At 40.3% G+C, this 18,436-nt stretch overlaps 1 protein-coding gene across 1 annotated transcript in view; it reads left to right on the forward strand.

Moving 5' to 3' along the window:
• ANO4 (anoctamin 4) overlaps positions 1 to 18,436 on the forward strand; it is a 316,199-nt gene that overhangs the window by 283,062 nt on the left and 14,701 nt on the right. Inside the window, exons 23-28 of the mRNA XM_054028953.1 lie at positions 981 to 1,038; positions 3,761 to 3,858; positions 6,944 to 7,086; positions 9,172 to 9,324; positions 12,148 to 12,295; positions 16,203 to 16,322. Of these exons, the coding sequence (XP_053884928.1) occupies positions 981 to 1,038; positions 3,761 to 3,858; positions 6,944 to 7,086; positions 9,172 to 9,324; positions 12,148 to 12,295; positions 16,203 to 16,322 (720 nt within the window). The remainder of the gene's footprint in view (positions 1 to 980; positions 1,039 to 3,760; positions 3,859 to 6,943; positions 7,087 to 9,171; positions 9,325 to 12,147; positions 12,296 to 16,202; positions 16,323 to 18,436) is intronic.

Genomic DNA, 18,436 nt, shown 5'->3' on the forward strand with positions numbered 1-18,436 from the left:
CATGCTTGCTCAATTGCAAAGTCCAAGTTAGCAAAGGAAAAAAGATTCAATTTAGATTTTCCTTTAAAAAGGTTAGAAAGGGAACATGTAGTTCCCGTTCTCAGACATTTCCTTAATACTAAGTTCTAAAAATTCCACTGCAGAGAATTGATGTCTTCAGCTGATAAGACATTTGCAGGTCACTTTGCTCTGCTTTTTATATGTGTAATTTGTACAGATAAAAGAACTTAACGTTTTGTCATTTCATCTCTATCCCCTGAAATCTAAGTAACTTTTGGTTCACCTGATGTATACTTTGGCCAGTTTGCAGCAAATTCATAATTATTACAAGTGACGGAATTTGCTTTTTTGCTGAAAATAAGAGAAATCTTTGCATGTCTGTTCCTGTTTGTTCCCCACAGAAATCAGAAAGGCATGTGAGCAGATTTGAATTACCCGTTAGTATGAGTTGTTTGCATCTGGATATCTGAGCGAATCGTTTGAGCGAATACACAGTGTAACTGTGAAAAAATTGCACCCTGGGTGAAAACATGTTTTCACTGGATTCACAGAAAGTATGACACCAAATTTTTCATTATGTCAAAAGGAAGTGGACCAGGCGGGGTTTTTGCATTTCATGATCTCTTTCCAGCCAGTAATAACACATTCTAAAGCAGTTCAAAATGGAGCTTTAAAGCAAAATTCTCTTGACAGTGTTACTCAGTCTTGATATTCTGCTCTTCTGGCCTGCTGAACATCAGAGAATGAACTATTGAGTATTAGAATGTAGGCATTTAGTTAAAGCACAGATGAAAATTTGCTTAGCTCTTAACATAAATTATATTAGCGATCCTTCAAATCATTCTGCATAATTACATCTTTGATATTTAAATCAATCCTGTTTGGGGGAAATGGAGTTAAAACAACTATGTTGAGCTTTTTCCTAAGATTCTGAACAGAGATCTAGTAAGAAATAGCTGATGTTTGCTCTTATGTTGAAGATTTACAGGACACCCTGGTGCCTACTTGAGGCTGATAAACAGGTGGAGACTGGAAGAGGTGAGTAGTCTGTAACTCTAAGGCTTTTAGAGGCAAATTCTGCATACGTTGTACAATCTGATTGAAACCCATGGATGGCACAGGACGTGAGCAAGGGCAGACTCTGGCCCCCTGCTTAGGTTATTTTGAATGTATCGTTGAGTTTCCAGGAGCTCTCTTACACGTCACCATTGATTGAATTCCTCTTCACCTGCTTCAAAAAGCCATTTCCATATTGATAACATGTTTTTAAGCCTTAGCTTTTGGGGTCTATGTATCATATTTGGGTGACATTAATATATGGACTCAACTTGATTTCTTTTTTTAATCATGGAAACAAATATCAGATGCTTTCTATTGTTCATCCTCAATATTAATCAATTAAGATATGAATCTGGGTTGTTTTCCACCTCTAAAATACTCTTTTCCACTCAGTCAAAAAATTATGAGGTCTAGTTCTTGTTGCATTACTGACCTGCAGCCTCGAATTTGAGGCAAACAAAATCCACTCAAAAATCAATCAAAGCAACTGAGCAAGCTTCCTGGTAGTAATAGTAATCAGTGCTTACAGAATATAATAGTGAGGCATGAGGGGGGCTGGCTTGACAATTCATGCAAAAACCAATCCCATTTTTTATAAATATATTCAGGATTCAAAAATCGCTGATGGATATTGCAAATAAACAGTTGGCAGCCTGTGAATAAGTCAGAGTATCTAACGTTAATATTTGGTCACCCAAGTCACATGGTTTTGTCCCTGCTTTTTAGCTGAATGACAAACATTTTCACAAATGAATGACAAATGGCAAATCTTGAGTCACAGGTTGCATGCTGCCAGCAGGGCCGGCACAACCCATTAGGCGACCTAGGCAGTCGCCTAGGGCACTGCGATTTAGGGGGCGGTGACCGCAGCGGTATTTCGGCAGCGGGACCTTCCGCTGCCTAGGGCAGCGGAAATGCTGGCGGCGCTCCTGGCTGCCAGCATGAATTCACGATCACTTCCAGATCTCCCACCCACTGGCCTTAATAGAATAGAGGTTATCCAAATACTTGTGAATAATGACTAGCATGATCCTACAATTAACAACATGTGTTCTTAATGCAAGTTGCTTATTCACACATCGGGGGCGGGGGGATTATTATTTGAGCAGCTGTACAGTCCAGGGAACAAAAAAAGTCATAGGTGGACAGATGGAAAGTCAATGTTCTCAGTCTCCTCCATCAAAATAGATCTTCTCCAAAATGTAGCCAAAGCAAAATTGTGTGTGTGTGTTTGAAATAAGTGAGCTAACTGATATATTCCTTGATAGTTCAGCAAATGCTTTTCTCAAATTGGGCTGCAAAAGACAATGTCTGGCAGAAAGTATTATTCTTTCCAATATAGGGAGCCCATTCGTATCAACTATATCTGTGACAGGCCTTATTTAGGATTTAGACTAGATGACCCTTGCAGTTCCTTCTGTCCCTATAGTTCTATGATTCTATATACATGGTAAGAATAGAATATCGAGATATACATCAAAAACAACTTCTGACCAGCCCTTAACTGAAACCAGGGGTAAGGACACTGTCCTACTGAGATCCCCTTGTCCAAAATCAGTGGCCAAATTTGGGCCTATTGTAACTGAAACACCATTGACTTTGATAGAATTGCTCCAGCTCACCTTAGGGCTAAGTTTACCCACGTGACTAACTCCTGTCAAAATATAAAGATGACATTAAACCAAAAGCGGGATTATCTACTTTCTCTGTTTACTTTAATTTAACCTCTTTATAATGCTGAGTGGGGTTGATTTTAAAAATTCTATTTGCCAACCTTGTTGACTTAAGGTAGGCTTCAGTGAAGTCAATAGAGAAAAATAAACAGGGAAATTTCAGCTCATTGTACAAAAGAAAACAGTTCCCATCAGAAGGTCACTATACGAATTATTGTGAAGTTTTTCTTTACTAAAATGAAACCGCAATATTTCTGTATCAGAGAATTATTCTGGTCTGTCTATACTGCGCACAATATCCACTGATTCAGCTTTGATACCCCTGTTTATGTCAGGATAGTCAATGGTGCAAAATGTTGGTCTGAGGACAGTAAGGATTAATCAGTGCAGTGAGTTCTCAGACCTCTCTACTTCTTACAACGATTGATTAAAGTATATGGAGCTACACCAATTTACAGCAGCTGAGCATCCAGCCCAAGTCAAACCCAAATCACTCCAGATTGAACCAGATACTCAGGAAGAAAAACTGGCAAGCAGTCATTTGATGTCAAAAGTATCTCATAACAAGACAATAACTTTAAGGGATCCATTGAGTCAAATACTAAATAATAATAATAAATGTACAAATACTGCTTTTTAGGGGAAAAATAACTGCCTGAGGTGTTGACAGGAATTTCCTCCCCATTCCTTACAGCATACGCTGCCTGATCCAAAGCCTACTGAAATCCATAGAAAAACTCCCATTCATATAGGCTTTCCATCAGACCCATACAGAATTACACTGTGGGCTAGTGTGACCACTGTGTTGCCTTCATCCTAAGCATCTGGTTCTGGCCAAGCAGGATGGTAGAGCCTGGACTTAAAGGACTAGCGATATGACTTACCTGCTCCTTTGGGTTTACATTAAAATAGTAAAAATGAAAGCTTGTTTAAAAGTTTTATAAATTACTATACATTCATTTCTGCAAATCCAAAAGGATTAAAAGAATCAGAATTATTTCTCAGTTTTTTTTCTCTTCACTCTGCAGTGCCACCCTAGTGGATGCCTTATTGATCTCTGTATGCAAATGGGTATTATAATGGTGCTAAAGCAGACCTGGAATAATTTCATGGAACTGGGCTACCCGTAAGTAAATATACTACCTACCTTGACATAGGTCACAGAAAAATATTATTTTCATTATTACCTTCTGATTTTCTTAAATGGGAGAAGAATACAACAGTAATTATAGTATCACACCTAAACACAGTGGAGAACTCTTCTCAGATATTTCAAGATAGATAGTGTTATTTACATAGAACAAAGTCTACAGAAATGAAAATAATATAAATATATATACACATTATTAGAAAATATTTCACTTTCTGAAGTTGTGGTATTTTCCAATTTAAAAAATCTGTTTCTGTACCAGTGCTCTATTCCCTACACTGAAATATTAGATATGTGCTTTTTAGTCTATACCAGTAAGTTCTAATTAGATTTCTCCTTGTTGGGTGACATAGGATACCTGAAAGGAGAGGTGTGAGCCAGAAAAAGTGCACTGCTGGCACATCGGCAGTCAAAAATGTGCAAGTAATCAAACTTACTGAGCTGGCCACGTTTACTGACAATGTATATGGTAACACTAGGCTTTGCTAAAGCTAAAAGGGACTACTGTTAGTTCATTTAACAGTGCATGGGTTTAATATTTAACGGATTGCTGTAGACAATTGGCAATACAGATCAGTGGAGTGGCAGGCCACTGGGGGCAATTTAGCAAGTGAGAGAGAAATCAGCACTGTAAATATTTGTACCCTTGCAAAGTACCATTGTTCACATCAATTTGCCTTGCTGCAGAAACCACAGCAGAGCCAGTGCAATGTAATGGAAATTTCAGTCTCTGGGGCTACAGAAGCCACATCAAATTCACAGCAATTCTTTTAAGCAGCCTTAGCCCTTGCTAAACAGAACCGTGTAGACTTTTGAGTAAATTGCCCAAAACACTACCTACTTGGCAAGCAAGGTATTGAGTACTCTCTTCTTTCCTTCTGTTTCACAATTCTCTCCTCCTCAGCATGCCATGATGCTGTAGCAAACAGTCACATTCAGCTCCAATTTGAGGAATTACTGTAGTTAGAAAAAACAGCAGCAACTTTGTTGCTTCTCTTTCCACTCCCTGCCTCTTTTGTCAGTTTTTAACACTCTAGTTCAATCTTTCTGGCACCCATTAACGAGCCTCTTGAAACCTAATGAAAAGCCGAGAGGGAGATCACAGAAGAGGCGAGCTGGAGATGGGAAGAGATCAGTTTAAAAGGGTGGGAGATTTAATAGAAGTAATGCACAGATGCTGGAACTAGGGATGTGGGGGGTGCTGCAACACCCCTGGGCTTGAAGTGGTTTCCGTCATATCCAGGGTTTACAGTTTGGTTCAATGGCTCTCAGCACCACCACTATACAAATTGTTCCAGTAGTGTCTGTTTCACATAAAGTTGGTGCCTCCACTTTAGAGTTCCAGCACAAAGTTGAGGCAGTGTGAAGAGTTTGCACAGCTGGTACCTGTTCCAGGGACAGAGGTGTTCAGTCTCTAGTGCCGCTGCTTCCTCCCTCTATCCTCATGAATCCCCAGCAGGCATGAACCTCTCCTTTTTCTGCCAAACAGCCTAGCTAGGAGTTCTCTGTTAAATGCCACATTGTGTCTGGCCCTGCTTGGGTTCCCAAAGGGTTCAGGGAGGATCCTCTACCCCTTCTGTACAGAGGCCAGCTAGGTGGGCCCTGCGCAATGCAGCCATTGTGCTATACTAGGGCTGATGGAGGTGGAAGCATCTCCAAAGGGTGCTCACCAATGAGAGGAGTCAGGCACCAGAGAGCTCCCACTCCAGCATGTGCTCCCCCAGAGCCCTTGGAGGAGATCTGGGTGAGTCAGGGCCTCTTCCAAAGATTCCTGTTTCTATATGATTTTCATAATGGGAACTGGAAAGTAGCCTGTCATGACTCTCTCTCACTGAGGTGTGTGACATTAACTTGGGTTTTGAAATTTCTGCTATTTCTGCCAGAGAGCTTTAGGAACCAGACACCAGAGAGTGGCACTGACATGCTGCAGAATTCTAGGGGCCTGGATGATAACCAGTTTATGCTGTAATGGTTACATGCTTTGACACACACATGCAAGGCGAAGGCATGAAGCTCAAGTGATGCTTCAGCTTGATCTGAAGATCACCCTCTGCAGAAGCTCAGCACGATCCCTGTGGAGTTTTCCAAACAAACATCAGCAATGTGTGGTGGGATTGAGAGGGAGAGACAGCACGGGAAGCAGTGGAAAGGCCCAGAATAGTTTGGGGAACTATTAGTGAAGTGACAGAGAAATTGTCACATTCAAAACTGAAATCAAATCTTCAGCTGAAGATTTCTAGCTGATCTAAAAGTGTAAGTCAGTTCTGTTCCCCTGTCACACACCCAACCCCATGTACTGGAGAAGTCATATTTCAGAATAAATGTGCAAATCATTAGGAAATTATGTATAAATTATTGATTGGTTTGGGGATGGGAACTTACTTCTAAGGAGAAAATAAAGTATATGTACATATGCAAGCCACACTACCCTGTTTTAACTTTTTACATCAACTACTATTCCGATGACAACAGTATGTCCACAATCATTAGCCTGCCCACTTGTTTCTGCCCATTCTATTACTGAACATTCAGTTCCAGAGGACACATTTCCATTAAAAAAGAACCATACATCTCCCTTCTTAGCTCTGATTGAACAGCTGTAACTGAAGGACAATCCAGGAACTTTTTCCCATCTTAGAGATAAAGGATAGTATTTTGTGCTACCAGACACATCTGTTACTAATATCAAGCGCTCTCATACATTGATACATTCAGTTTACAAAATATATTGTCTAGTCCAGCCCAGCCCAGCCTCTCTCTCATTATTAATAAGTAATCAAACTAAACTTAATAATCGATCCTCTCTAATACAGCTAACACTCAAGAGAATGGAACAGAGAAAGGGGTGGTCCCATGTGTCTTCAGAATCTCACATACCTCTGTTGCTAATTGGGAAATGGTAGCCAATAATAGATTCAGCCCCATACTAAGATTCTTCCACCTGCAGTTTGCACATGCACAGTAGATTGCTATGTAGTCACTTAGCCAGTGTTAAGGCTTCTAATTTAAAATCCTGAATAACCAATAAATGGGTGTTTACAATTTATTTGAATATATGCAGGTTAATACAGAACTGGTGGACCAGGAGAAAATTACGGCAAGAGCATGGCTCACAGAGAAAAGCAAGCTTCCCACAGTGGGAAAAGGACTACAATCTTCAGCCTATGAATGCTTATGGACTCTTTGATGAATACCTAGAAATGAGTATGAAAATGTTCTGATTTTACTCTTTTATGCTAGATTTTAATGTCAGTACATTTTTGGTTTTTTTAAGCCCAGAGGGCTGAATTGTTCACTTAAAAACTCCAAAGTACTGCTGTATGAAACTAAAGAGACTGCAGAATGATTTCCATTATCACAAGTCAGGTGAGGAATGGGAGTGAATTGTTAAGAACCAAATCCAGGCAATATTTCTTATAATGCCACATGTGATGTACTAAACTCCCATTTGTGAAATGTTTTATCTGATTAGCTGACTTCATGGAGAGAGGGATATTCTCTAAATTGAAGCCTCAGAATTCTTATTCCCTCAACTGTATAATTTCTTGTGTTATTATTATTTCTTATAAAGCAAATTCTACTGAACCCTGATAAGGTCTTAATGTCAAAGTACTTACTTTTCAGATGTCTAGCACATGGCTGTATGATAGGGTATATTTAACATTTACTAACTAATATTTACAAGCAACAGAGTCCTGTGGCACCTTTAAGACTAACAGATGTATTGGAGCATAAGCTTTCGTGGGTGAATACCCGCTTCGTCAGACGCATCTGTTAGTCTTAAAGGTGCCACAGGACTCTCTGTTGCTTTTTACAGATCCAGACTAACACGGCTACCCCTCTGATACTTAATATTTACAAAATTGCTTGCTTCTAAGAAACACTTCCCCCCTCCCCCCAGGGAGCTGAGCTGCACATGTAGAGGATAGAGCCCTCTCTTGACTGGTGCAATTCCATTGAAATTAAGGAGAGCTGTGGAAGATCAGCTACTCTGAGAAACAAGCCCTAAACAGTTATGTCAGTTGTAGAAAGGCCTACTCCGCTCCTGCCTTTTTGCACCACAGAAAATGTCCCAGACTTTTATTGATGATGTATCCACCATGCCATTTATCTGAGTTCCCTCCACCAACAACTTTACAGACCCATACAACAGTACTAGTTACAATAGCCTCTGTGCTTTAGGCCCTGAGGACCTGAAAGGAGCATAGGTCTCCCTTCCCTAAAGTATCTGTGAGGCTGGACTCAGCTTGCACTGTTCCTTCACCCTCCAGGTCTCCTTTCTATGCCTTGAGCTGATGGGCTAATTGGCTTATTAGCTCCCCCAGACCACCTGTCTGCTTAGCTAATTACCGTTAATTACCTTCTCCTGGAACTAGTGAGTGTCAGAATGCAGGCTCACCTGTTAACTCCCTACACTCTGTTGCATCAATGTTTTCAAAATGTAGACATCTAAATAGAAGTGGCCTAATTTTTGGAGGTGCTGAAGTTTAAAAAAAAATAATAATAAAATCAGTTAGATCACAAAACAGCTCTAAAAACATATAAAGAAGAACAGGAGTACTTGTGGCACCTTAGAGACTAACAAATTTATTAGAGCATAAGCTTTCGTGGACTACAGCCCACTTCTTCGGATGCATATAGAATGGAACATATAATGAGGAGATATATATACACACATACAGAGAGCATAAACAGGTGGAAGTTGTCTTACCAACTCTGAGAGGCCAATTAATTAAGAGAAAAAAAAACTTTTGAAGTGATAATCAAGCTAGCCGAGTACAGACAGTGTGATAAGAAGTGTGAGAGTACTTACAAGGGGAGATAGAGTCAACGTTTGTAATGGCTCAGCCATTCCCAGTCCTTATTCAAACCGGAGTTGATTGTGTCTAGTTTGCATATCAATTCTAGCTCTGCAGTCTCTCTTTGGAGTCTGTTTTTGAAGTTTTTCTGTTGTAATATAGCCACCCGCAGGTCTGTCACTGAATGACCAGACAGGTTAAAGTGTTCTCCCACTGGTTTTTGAGTATTTCGATTCCTGATGTCAGATTTGTGTCCATTAATTCTTTTACGTAGAGACTGTCCGGTTTGGCCAATGTACATGGCAGAGGGGCATTGCTGGCACATGACACATCACCCTATTGATACCACTAACACCACAGAGTGATAATATGGTACTTCATAATGAGCAAGTTTACTAGCTACATGGCATCTCAGTAGCCTGGCATTTTGGATAAGATCTTGAAAGTAAATACAATATTGAAAACACTAACCTTTTATTTCCTTTCCCAGTTCTTCAGTTTGGATTCACAACCATCTTTGTGGCAGCTTTTCCACTAGCACCGCTTCTGGCCTTACTTAACAATATTATTGAAATCCGGCTTGATGCATACAAATTTGTTACACAGTGGAGGCGGCCATTAGCCTCAAGAGCCAAAGATATAGGTGAGCTGTTTATGTGTCTCTTTTTAAAGACAAAGCAGTGATCATTTGATGAACCCAATGACTTTAAATTAAAGCTACAAATCATTAACGGCTTTAGCTTTGTTTCCCATCCTCTTCTCATTATATAAAATAATGCACAATTTTGGCTCCTAAAAAAAAGGTGCAAACATTCAACACTGGCTTATTTTTATCACCTAATAATCCAAATTGGAAAATAGGTTTTTAAGGACTTGGTGGATGACTTATCAGTCCAGATTTTTAAACTAAGTGTTCAGTGATGTCTGCTGGGTTTTCTTTTGGTGGATGCACTTTCTTAGTAGTACATGCAGCTGCTCACTTTGAATATAATAATGAGTTAGAGAAATTTTAAAAATGATGCAAATTGAAGTAATTTCCATCTCTGAGAAGCTTTGCACAGTTTCTACTCATCCAGCCACAAGTAGGTTTCCCTTTGCCTGGTTGAGAAAACTAGCCTCATGTCTACAAAGGTCTTTGAAGTGCTGAGAATATTGCAAACTTTCCAGGACTGTCTAAAGCAGGGGTGAGCAAACTTTCTGGCCTGAGGGCTCCATCAGGTTTCGTAAATTGTATGGAGGGCCAGTTAGGGGAGGGGGTCATGCCCCCCCCAGGACTCCTGCCCCATCCAACCCCCCTGTTCCCTGACGGCCCCTCTGGGACCCCTGCCCCATCCATACACCCCCGCTCCCTGTCCCCTGACTGCCCCCAGAACTCCTGCCCCTGACTTCCCCCTGCTGCCCCATCCAACCCTCCCTCCTTCCTGACTGCCCCCCGGGACTCCTGCCCCCATTCAACCTCCTGTTTCCCCCCAACCACCATCCACACCCCTGACCACCACCCTGAACTCCCTTGCCCTCTATCCAACCCCCCCTGCTCCCTGCTCTCTTACCGCGCTCCCCGGAGCACGGGTGGCTGGCGGCGCTACAGCTGCGCCGCCTGGCTGGAGCCGGGCTATGCTGCTGCCATTGCCGCCGCTGCCACCACGCAGCACAGACACCAGGTCAGGCCGGGCTCTGCAGCTGCGCTGCCCCAGGAGCTCGCAGCCCCGCCACCCAGAGCATTGCGCCAGCGGCAGAGTGAGCGAGCTGAGGTTGCGGGAGTGGGAGGACTGCAGGGGAGGGGCTGGGGGCTAGCCTCCTGGGCCAGGAGCTTGGGGGCCGGGGAAGAGGACGGTCCCGCGGGCCAGATGTGGCCTGCAGGACATACTTTGCCCACCCCTGGACTAAAGGATAGGGGATTCCACCTACTGGCTAAATCTCCTCAGAGTGGCTAGTCTCTAGCTGGCTGGTGGTAATAAAAAATAATAATAAAATAATAACAAATAATCTTTTCACATTCTTACAATTCAATCATGTTTATCATTTTAAAATGTAATTTGAATAATAGTGATTTAGGAAACATCCATTTGGGACCAGATTCTGACCCCCTTATTCACAGTGAATAGCACCTTACTCCAATCCCAGTTCAGCAAAGTATTTCAGCATGTGCTCAAGTGCTTTGCTGAATCAGGGCCTCTATGAACAGCTGGCTTCAGTGGGACTGCTAGCAGAGTAAGATGGGTAAAGGTATGGGACTCTGTTTTTTTGAGTGCTCCATCTTCAATGTGAAAGATTGTGAAACCTGTCCTAAGTGACAGGAAAGGAATGTCGGTCACCAGTTGCTTGGTAGGGGTGGTTTTCGAATAATGGATAAGCAAAATTGTACTCATAGCATTTAAAGAAGTGTTAGATACTTCCTTAAATCAGGTCACCTAAGACAAATGGTCTTCTACAGATTTCAATGTATTTTACTATCCAAGAATTCTTGGATTGTCTCATTATCTTTTGGGGACTATTGTACTGGTGTGTTCCTCTAGTAATGGTTTGGTCCATGTTTTTTATTAATCATAAATATTTTCCGATCATCCCTAACCAAAACAATCATAAGTGTTAAACATAGATCAGTTCTTTACATCATACACTTCTCTTCTTTGATTTGCGTCTGTCAGCTCAACAGCAACAATTGGGCTAAATGAAGTATTTCAACCACTTTCTTGTACCAGCTTCACGGCTTTATTCAACTTTCATACACATAACTTATTAATTATTGTAGTTTAACAAAGACTCATGCCCAAAGAAGAAACACTTTTTTTTTTAATGTAATGGATCACACTTTTTTTTTTAGAAAAGAAAACTTCAGTCTTGTCTTATTAAGTTCCATGAAAGTTCTCCTAATGACTTTCATTGTGTGCACAGCCCTCTTAATGATACTATGAACATTATAGAAAATAAAAGGCACTCACAATGCAGGAGTGCTTTGATTTTTGCTACTTTTAAAAAGTATTTTAGAGCTGGATAAGCAATGACACCTCTCTTCCATCATAGGCATGGAACCTCAGGAAGAACAGCTATATCAATGTTCTTGTCTAAGATTCATGCCCTCACCATTCATGCATGATGAACATACATGGTGGCTTGGCTAGCTATATTCATGCTCATTTGCTGTGATGGCATTTTGCCTGCTCACCAATTGGAAGACCTCACTCTAGTACCATGTAATGATGGCTTCATACTGGCGGCCTGCATATCATTGCAAGCACCATTGCTTCCTCAGGAAATAATCCAGCTGTGACATTATCTAGTGCTAGACCCACATGTCTCCTTATAGTCAAATACACATGTTGATGCTTGCATGGCTCAGAAAGGAACGTGCTAACTGATTGAGATAGGAAAAGCCAAGAATTCCCAGGCACGTTGCATGCAATATTTAAACTACTTTGATAATTGTCTTCCCTGAAACTAATGCAACATTTTCTATATTGGGTAGGAATCTGGTATGGAATTCTGGAAGGCATTGGAATTCTCTCTGTTATCACAAATGCATTTGTTGTAGCTGTGACTTCAGATTTCATCCCTCGACTCGTTTATGCTTACAAATATGGACCTTGTGCAGGCCAAGGAGAAGCTGGACAAAAGTAGGCTTTCTTTAGGAAAATGTTAATGTGCATGAAAATCTCTATTTATTTGAAACATAAATAGCATTACTGTCTCCATATTTACAGATTACACTAACAAGAATGTACTCCAGATTGCACTGCCACATTAATTAATACTTTGAGAATCAATAATACAGTCTGTGAGTAGCTGGGATTTATGATCTTAACTCAGGGAAAAAGTTCTGGATCAGTTATAGAAGGTTCAGTGGCTACAATAACATGCTATGATCATAATCAATATATTGGCCCAGATCACTAGCTGGTGTACCTTGTAAATGTGTGGTCAAAGAAGCAATACTTATTCTCACCACCTGAGGAGCTGGGCTATCATGTGTAGCTTATTCACTAAACCTCTTTCTGCTGATGTAGGATTTTACAAGTATTAATCCAAGAAAAGTGCAGAGTCTAATCAGAAGAGGCAACTCCAGCTTCAGCAGGCAAGCAATAATTACTGAGCAAAATAACTTCTGTATTCCTTTTAAAAAAGACAGAGGTCTTATATTAGGGTTTTTGAGAGGCAGTCCTGAACTGAGTCCATGCTGTTCTTGTGCATTTTCATTCCAGTGTTGATAAACACTAAATTACAATAGTTTGTGCACTATTGCCCTGCAACTGGGCATAATTTAATTTGAATGGCATCTTCTAAAATCTAGTGTGCTACTGTGGAGATGGCGGGGGGAAACCTTGAATGAAATCATTGGTTTCACCCATCCCAACTGAACCCCAAATGTTCAAAATTTGCAAATAAGCCCCTAGCCACTCTGGCAATAAGTGCGGTGTTATACTAAAAGCAATAAACTAAGCAAGCTAAGCAATACGAAGCTACAGTTCTCTTGCATTCTGCTCTCAGATATAAATATTTCACTTCATAGCTTTATTTTCTCTCCCAGATACAGAGAAGGGGATTCTTTTTGTTGTTGCTTTTAGCCATATTTTCGATGTCAGTGCAGTTTAGTCACACCAGTGGAGACAGTTCATGATTGGCAATGCTACTTAACTCATTATAATGTCAAGGATTTGGCATTTTCATAGATGCTGGAAAAATTGTTCTGTCTGTTTCCATAAAGAGTTATAGAAAATCTTTCAGTCAGTAAAGTGTTAGGTCTGATGTTGATCATTGGTAGGCATGTGCCTCCCCATGCTGCCATCGTGTTTACTCATACAGCATTTAAGTGGTGTCAGTTTTTTTTCTGCTTTCTTTCATACCACAGTCCCAGAAAATGCATTTTGAAATTACATTTGATAAGGAAGACAATATAGTGCACTTGCTTTCAAATTAGTTCTGTTTAGAGACATTGGCCTGGCTTAAGGAAACAGATCTTAAACTGGTGTATTTTAAAGCCTTTCACACAGTTTTCCAGCGATACGCTAAATAATATAAGAGACCAAATCTAATTCCTTAGAAGAGACCAACTTGGCTAATGCCTTTCTATGGCAATATTGCAGATGTTGGTAGTACATTGCCATCAAGATAGTAGAAAACTATTCTTAAATTCTACAGGAATAGATAGTTCCCTAAGTTCAAGGATCTGGAACATCTAGCATAGGATATCTTAACAGTTTTGGGAGGGAAGGCATCAGAAAGCATGTAAGATGCGAAAGAAAATATTGTAATTATTTTCAGCTCTATAGGTGCTTTAACTGTAGGTCTTGAGCCATAGCCAGCTGGAACACCATTCAGGTGATAATCTGATGGACACACAATTTCCCACAGAATTTAAGCTTACATTTTAAAACTAAACAACCAGTTTTACTGGTTGGGAAAAAACCTTCCAAACGAGAACCAGTGCAATTCCACCTTAGTCTGTTGCCAAACAATCCAAAACAATTACTTGGAGAGATGTGAATTGACTTGTTTGATCATTCTAAACCCTAATAATGGTGATCTAAGGCAAAGCCTAAATTAGGAAATTGGCCACATCCTAAAGTGGTTTTCAGGAAGTAATCTTGTAAAGCACTTCAGGTTACACCAGGGTGCTGGCTGCAGCCTGACAACATTAATAGAACATAAAACAGTGCTTGAAAACCAGTTTAAAAAGATTCTCAAGCCTGGGTAGCCTGGCTAGGAGGCCACCAGACTCACTTCAGACAGGCTATCGACTAGCTATCAGATGGTCACTATCAGTTTGTAGTCACTGTCAACCTGGACTGGGTTTGGTTAACTGAATTAAGTCATTTAGGCTTGAGAATTGCTTTCATCTGCTGTTTTAAACAGATTAATCCACACAGGTCAGCACTGGCTGACATCAGTACAACCTGAATAGTTTTCCAGATGGGTGCCTGAAAAACATTTAAAAACATAAGCCATTTTGTAGTGTAGAGGGGGATTAAAAAAAATCTCAATATTGTTAACTATTTCATTGCTGATCACTTCTGAAGAAACATTCAACTAATATGCTGATCCAGTATGACTGGATGTCTCTGCAATTAGAGATGGAAAAGACATGGCACCTCAGCCTGTAAAAGGAATGGTAACATTGTAACACTCCTTTAGCCTCACATTGAATTTGGGGACGGGGACAGCAGTTCTGCAGACATGGCTGAGAATTCAGTTGGCAGCTGTGATTGTCTTTTTCAGCCAATGGCAGAATTAAAGCCTCTTCAGCACCACTGTGCACCATGCTGAATAATTTGGCTGGACTTTTATGCACATGGCCAGTGCACAGCAGGGATGGCATAAGACTCTTAGCTAGCTTCATCCTTAATGATATTAGCAGTGAATTTGAACGAGCCACGTGACATCTCCCAGAGCTCCTTTGCCAGACCTTATTACTATTGACCAAGAGTTAGGAGCTAGTGTCTCTGAGCCATAAAGGAACATAGGAATTGCCACACTGGCTCAGACTAGTGGCCCATTTTAGTGTGGTATCTTGTATCTAACAGTGGCCAGGTCTAGCTTTAAAGGAAGGTGCATGAAACCTCATACTGGGTTATGAAATAACCTGCCCACAAGGAGATGTTTCTTTCTAACCTCTATCAGCTAGTGATTAGCTTATGCCAGGAAACATAGGTTTTATATTCCTTATTAAAATTATCATTGCTAATATAACTGAGTTTTTCAGTATTCATCAAATGTCTCATCCTTCTTTGAATCCTACTCTTGGCTTCAATGATATCTTGTGGCAATGAGTTCCATGGGTTAATTGTGATGTAAATGGTTTTTCCTTTATCAGTTTTAAATCTATTGCCTTTCAACTGCATTGAATGTCCCCTTGTTCTTGTATTATGAGAGAGTGTAAATAGGAGGACCCAATTTATCTCCCATGCCATTCATAATTTTGGGTATCTCTGTTTTGTCACCTATCAGTACTCTTCCATCTAAACAGTCCCCATCTTTGTAATCTCTCCTAATACAGAAGCTTTTCAATGTCTCTAATCATTTTTGTTCCCTGTCTCTTAACCCTTTTCTATTTCTGTTACATACATAACTTTTTAGATAGAGTGACCAGAATTTAACACAGTATTCCAGATTCAGATGTGATGTATGAGTGCAAGTGTGGGAGGGGGCAAATCTAAATACTTTAAAGAAATCTAACTTAAATACAGGGTGAAATTAAATTGGTGCAGCATATACACGGATTGGGGAGGGAAGGAGAAGGTGTAAATTACACTAACTAAGGCTCTCTGAGATTTACCTCTGTCTTCAGGGTCAGCTAATCTCTGCATTTTTAAGCATGCAAAAAGGGGATTTTGGTGTGAATTTGCTTTAACAAATTTTTGAAAAGTAATGTAGGAAACAGTAATTACCACAACATGCTTTTCAAATATTAATAGGTATCACTGTTTAGGTATAGATTTAGGAAACCAGGGAGAGAAATGGCCTCCTCGGTGGGATTTGTATTAGAATGGGCTGAGTGTTCTGACTTCAGGGTTTCTTGTTCTCCAGGTGTATGGTAGGCTATGTTAATGCCAGCCTATCTGTATTTCTGGTGTCTGACTTTGAAAACCGTTCGGAACCAACATCTAATGGAAGTGAATTCTCTGGCTCACCATTAAAATATTGCAGGTAAGACTCTCACCAAAATATCCTTCTCTTTTTAAAAAATCACCAGGTGGAAGCATCATGCTAGAGTCTCTCTCTTGACTTGTTTTCAAAGTTTAAAAAATAAAATGAAAAATGCATTTTGTACATGTAAAAGGAGTAAAAAGTACAGGACACCATTTATCCTGTGCCTGTGAGCGGGGAGGTGCCCAATCTTCAGAGTAAGGAAGGCTGCCTTGGCAACTATCCAGGACCTTGAACAACATTTGAAATTTGCATATAAAATTTCTTTCTAAAGAAAAGAACTAAAAGAACTGCCCACAAGCATAATATTTGCTTATCCTTCAATCTCCACTGACAGATTGTGGAAGAGACTTGGTCTGATCTTGGGTTTTAATCCTGGTTCTAACACTGACTTTCTTGCTCACTCTACCTGAAGGGTAAAATTCACCTTTCTGCAGAAAGTCTGCATAGGTCTATGCACTATGTAAGTCCCACCTAAGCCCTATGCGTTGTCTAGGATTTATACAGGCTCTGTGCACAGGGGTGAATTTCACCCTAAGTGAAAAACCATTGCAAGAAACACCCTGTGCTCACAATACTTGTACAACACCTTATGTCCACATACTGTAATTGTCTCATGCCTTATGTAGGAGCTGGTTGTAATGGTTGGTTACAACACCTCAAATAGTGTCTAGCTCAAGTCAAGTTGAACTAGTAGAAACTCCAGTGGTTTCTCTCCATTGCACTGGTTCAACCAGTCCTGACTCCATCCCACAGCTGAGTGCATCATATATGGAAATTCCCCATTGTCCTCTGCTCCCAGCAACAGTGTTTGGCACTATGTGATAGGGCTGCATAAGACCCAGAAAACACCAGTGTAACAATGATGTTAAGATCTGCTCTGTGTGGCTGCACAAACATTGTTCCATCAAAAACAATGACTTGGTAAAGACCTGGTGCATGCATCCATGTGCAGTGCACCTGGAGTGCCTTTCTCGCTTTGCAAAGACAAGACTCTCTGTTTGTCCTTGAATAAGTCTCCTAACCTCCCTGCTTTGGTTTCTCCATCTCTAAGTGGTGATAGCATTTACTTACCCCACAAAGATCATATAAGAATTAATTCGTTAATGTTTTCAAGCTCTTTGAACATGAAAAGTGCTATATAAGCACTAAGTATTATTAATGAAGGGGCTTCCCATCTCTAGGAAATTCCAATATTTTGTTTTCATCCCAAATTTGGATGAAAAGTCAAAACTTCAATATTTTTCACAGAACAGAAACTCAATAAAGTTTTATTTTGGTAATGTTGGAACTTTTTTGGGACCGAAATGAAATTTTTTTGACATCTGTGAAATCAAAATATTTATTTCATTGTGTTAGAATGACCCAAAATCCATTGTTTCAAGGGGGAACGTGGGCAGAACAACTGTGTAATGCTGTTATTTTATAATGCAGCATTGGTTTGTGAACATGAGCTCAAATGACTGCAAAGCCTCTTTTTCATTATGAAACAATAAAATATCCTTTGATGGGTCTCTAGAGCCCCAGGGTACTTTAGTGTCCAGTGAAAAGACTCCTGACATTTTGTTAAAAGTATAAAAATAATGTTACTTGCACTTATATAGCATACTGAGCTGTTTTCCTCTGAAGTTAATGTTTTCATTTCATTCAGCTGAAACAATTATGAGACCCTATTTATTACACATCACTTGGCAGGAAATAACCCTAAAAATAGGTTAGATCAATACATATCCTATTCTGTGATACAGAGCTGCTGGCCAAAAAAGGCTTCATTCCAATTTATTAATCTTAATATTTTTAATAAGATTTGTCTCTGACCATTCACCATTTAATATCAATGGGGTTACAGATTAAAATAAGAACATAAGAATGGCTGTACTGGGTCAGACCAAAGGTCCATCCAGCCCAGTATCCTGTCTGCCAACAGTGGCCAATGCCAGGTGCCCTAGAGGGAGTGAACCTAACAGGTAATGATCAAGTGATGTCTCTCCTGCCATCCATATCCACCCTCTGACACCCATTGTTTCATGTTCTCTGTGTATATATATATCTTCCTACTGTATTTTCCACTACATGCATCCGATGAAGTGGGCTGTAGCCCACGAAAGCTTATG

This window comes from Malaclemys terrapin, chromosome 1 (genome assembly GCF_027887155.1).
Source record: "Malaclemys terrapin pileata isolate rMalTer1 chromosome 1, rMalTer1.hap1, whole genome shotgun sequence".
In the NCBI taxonomy this organism is placed as follows: Eukaryota; Metazoa; Chordata; order Testudines; family Emydidae; genus Malaclemys; species Malaclemys terrapin.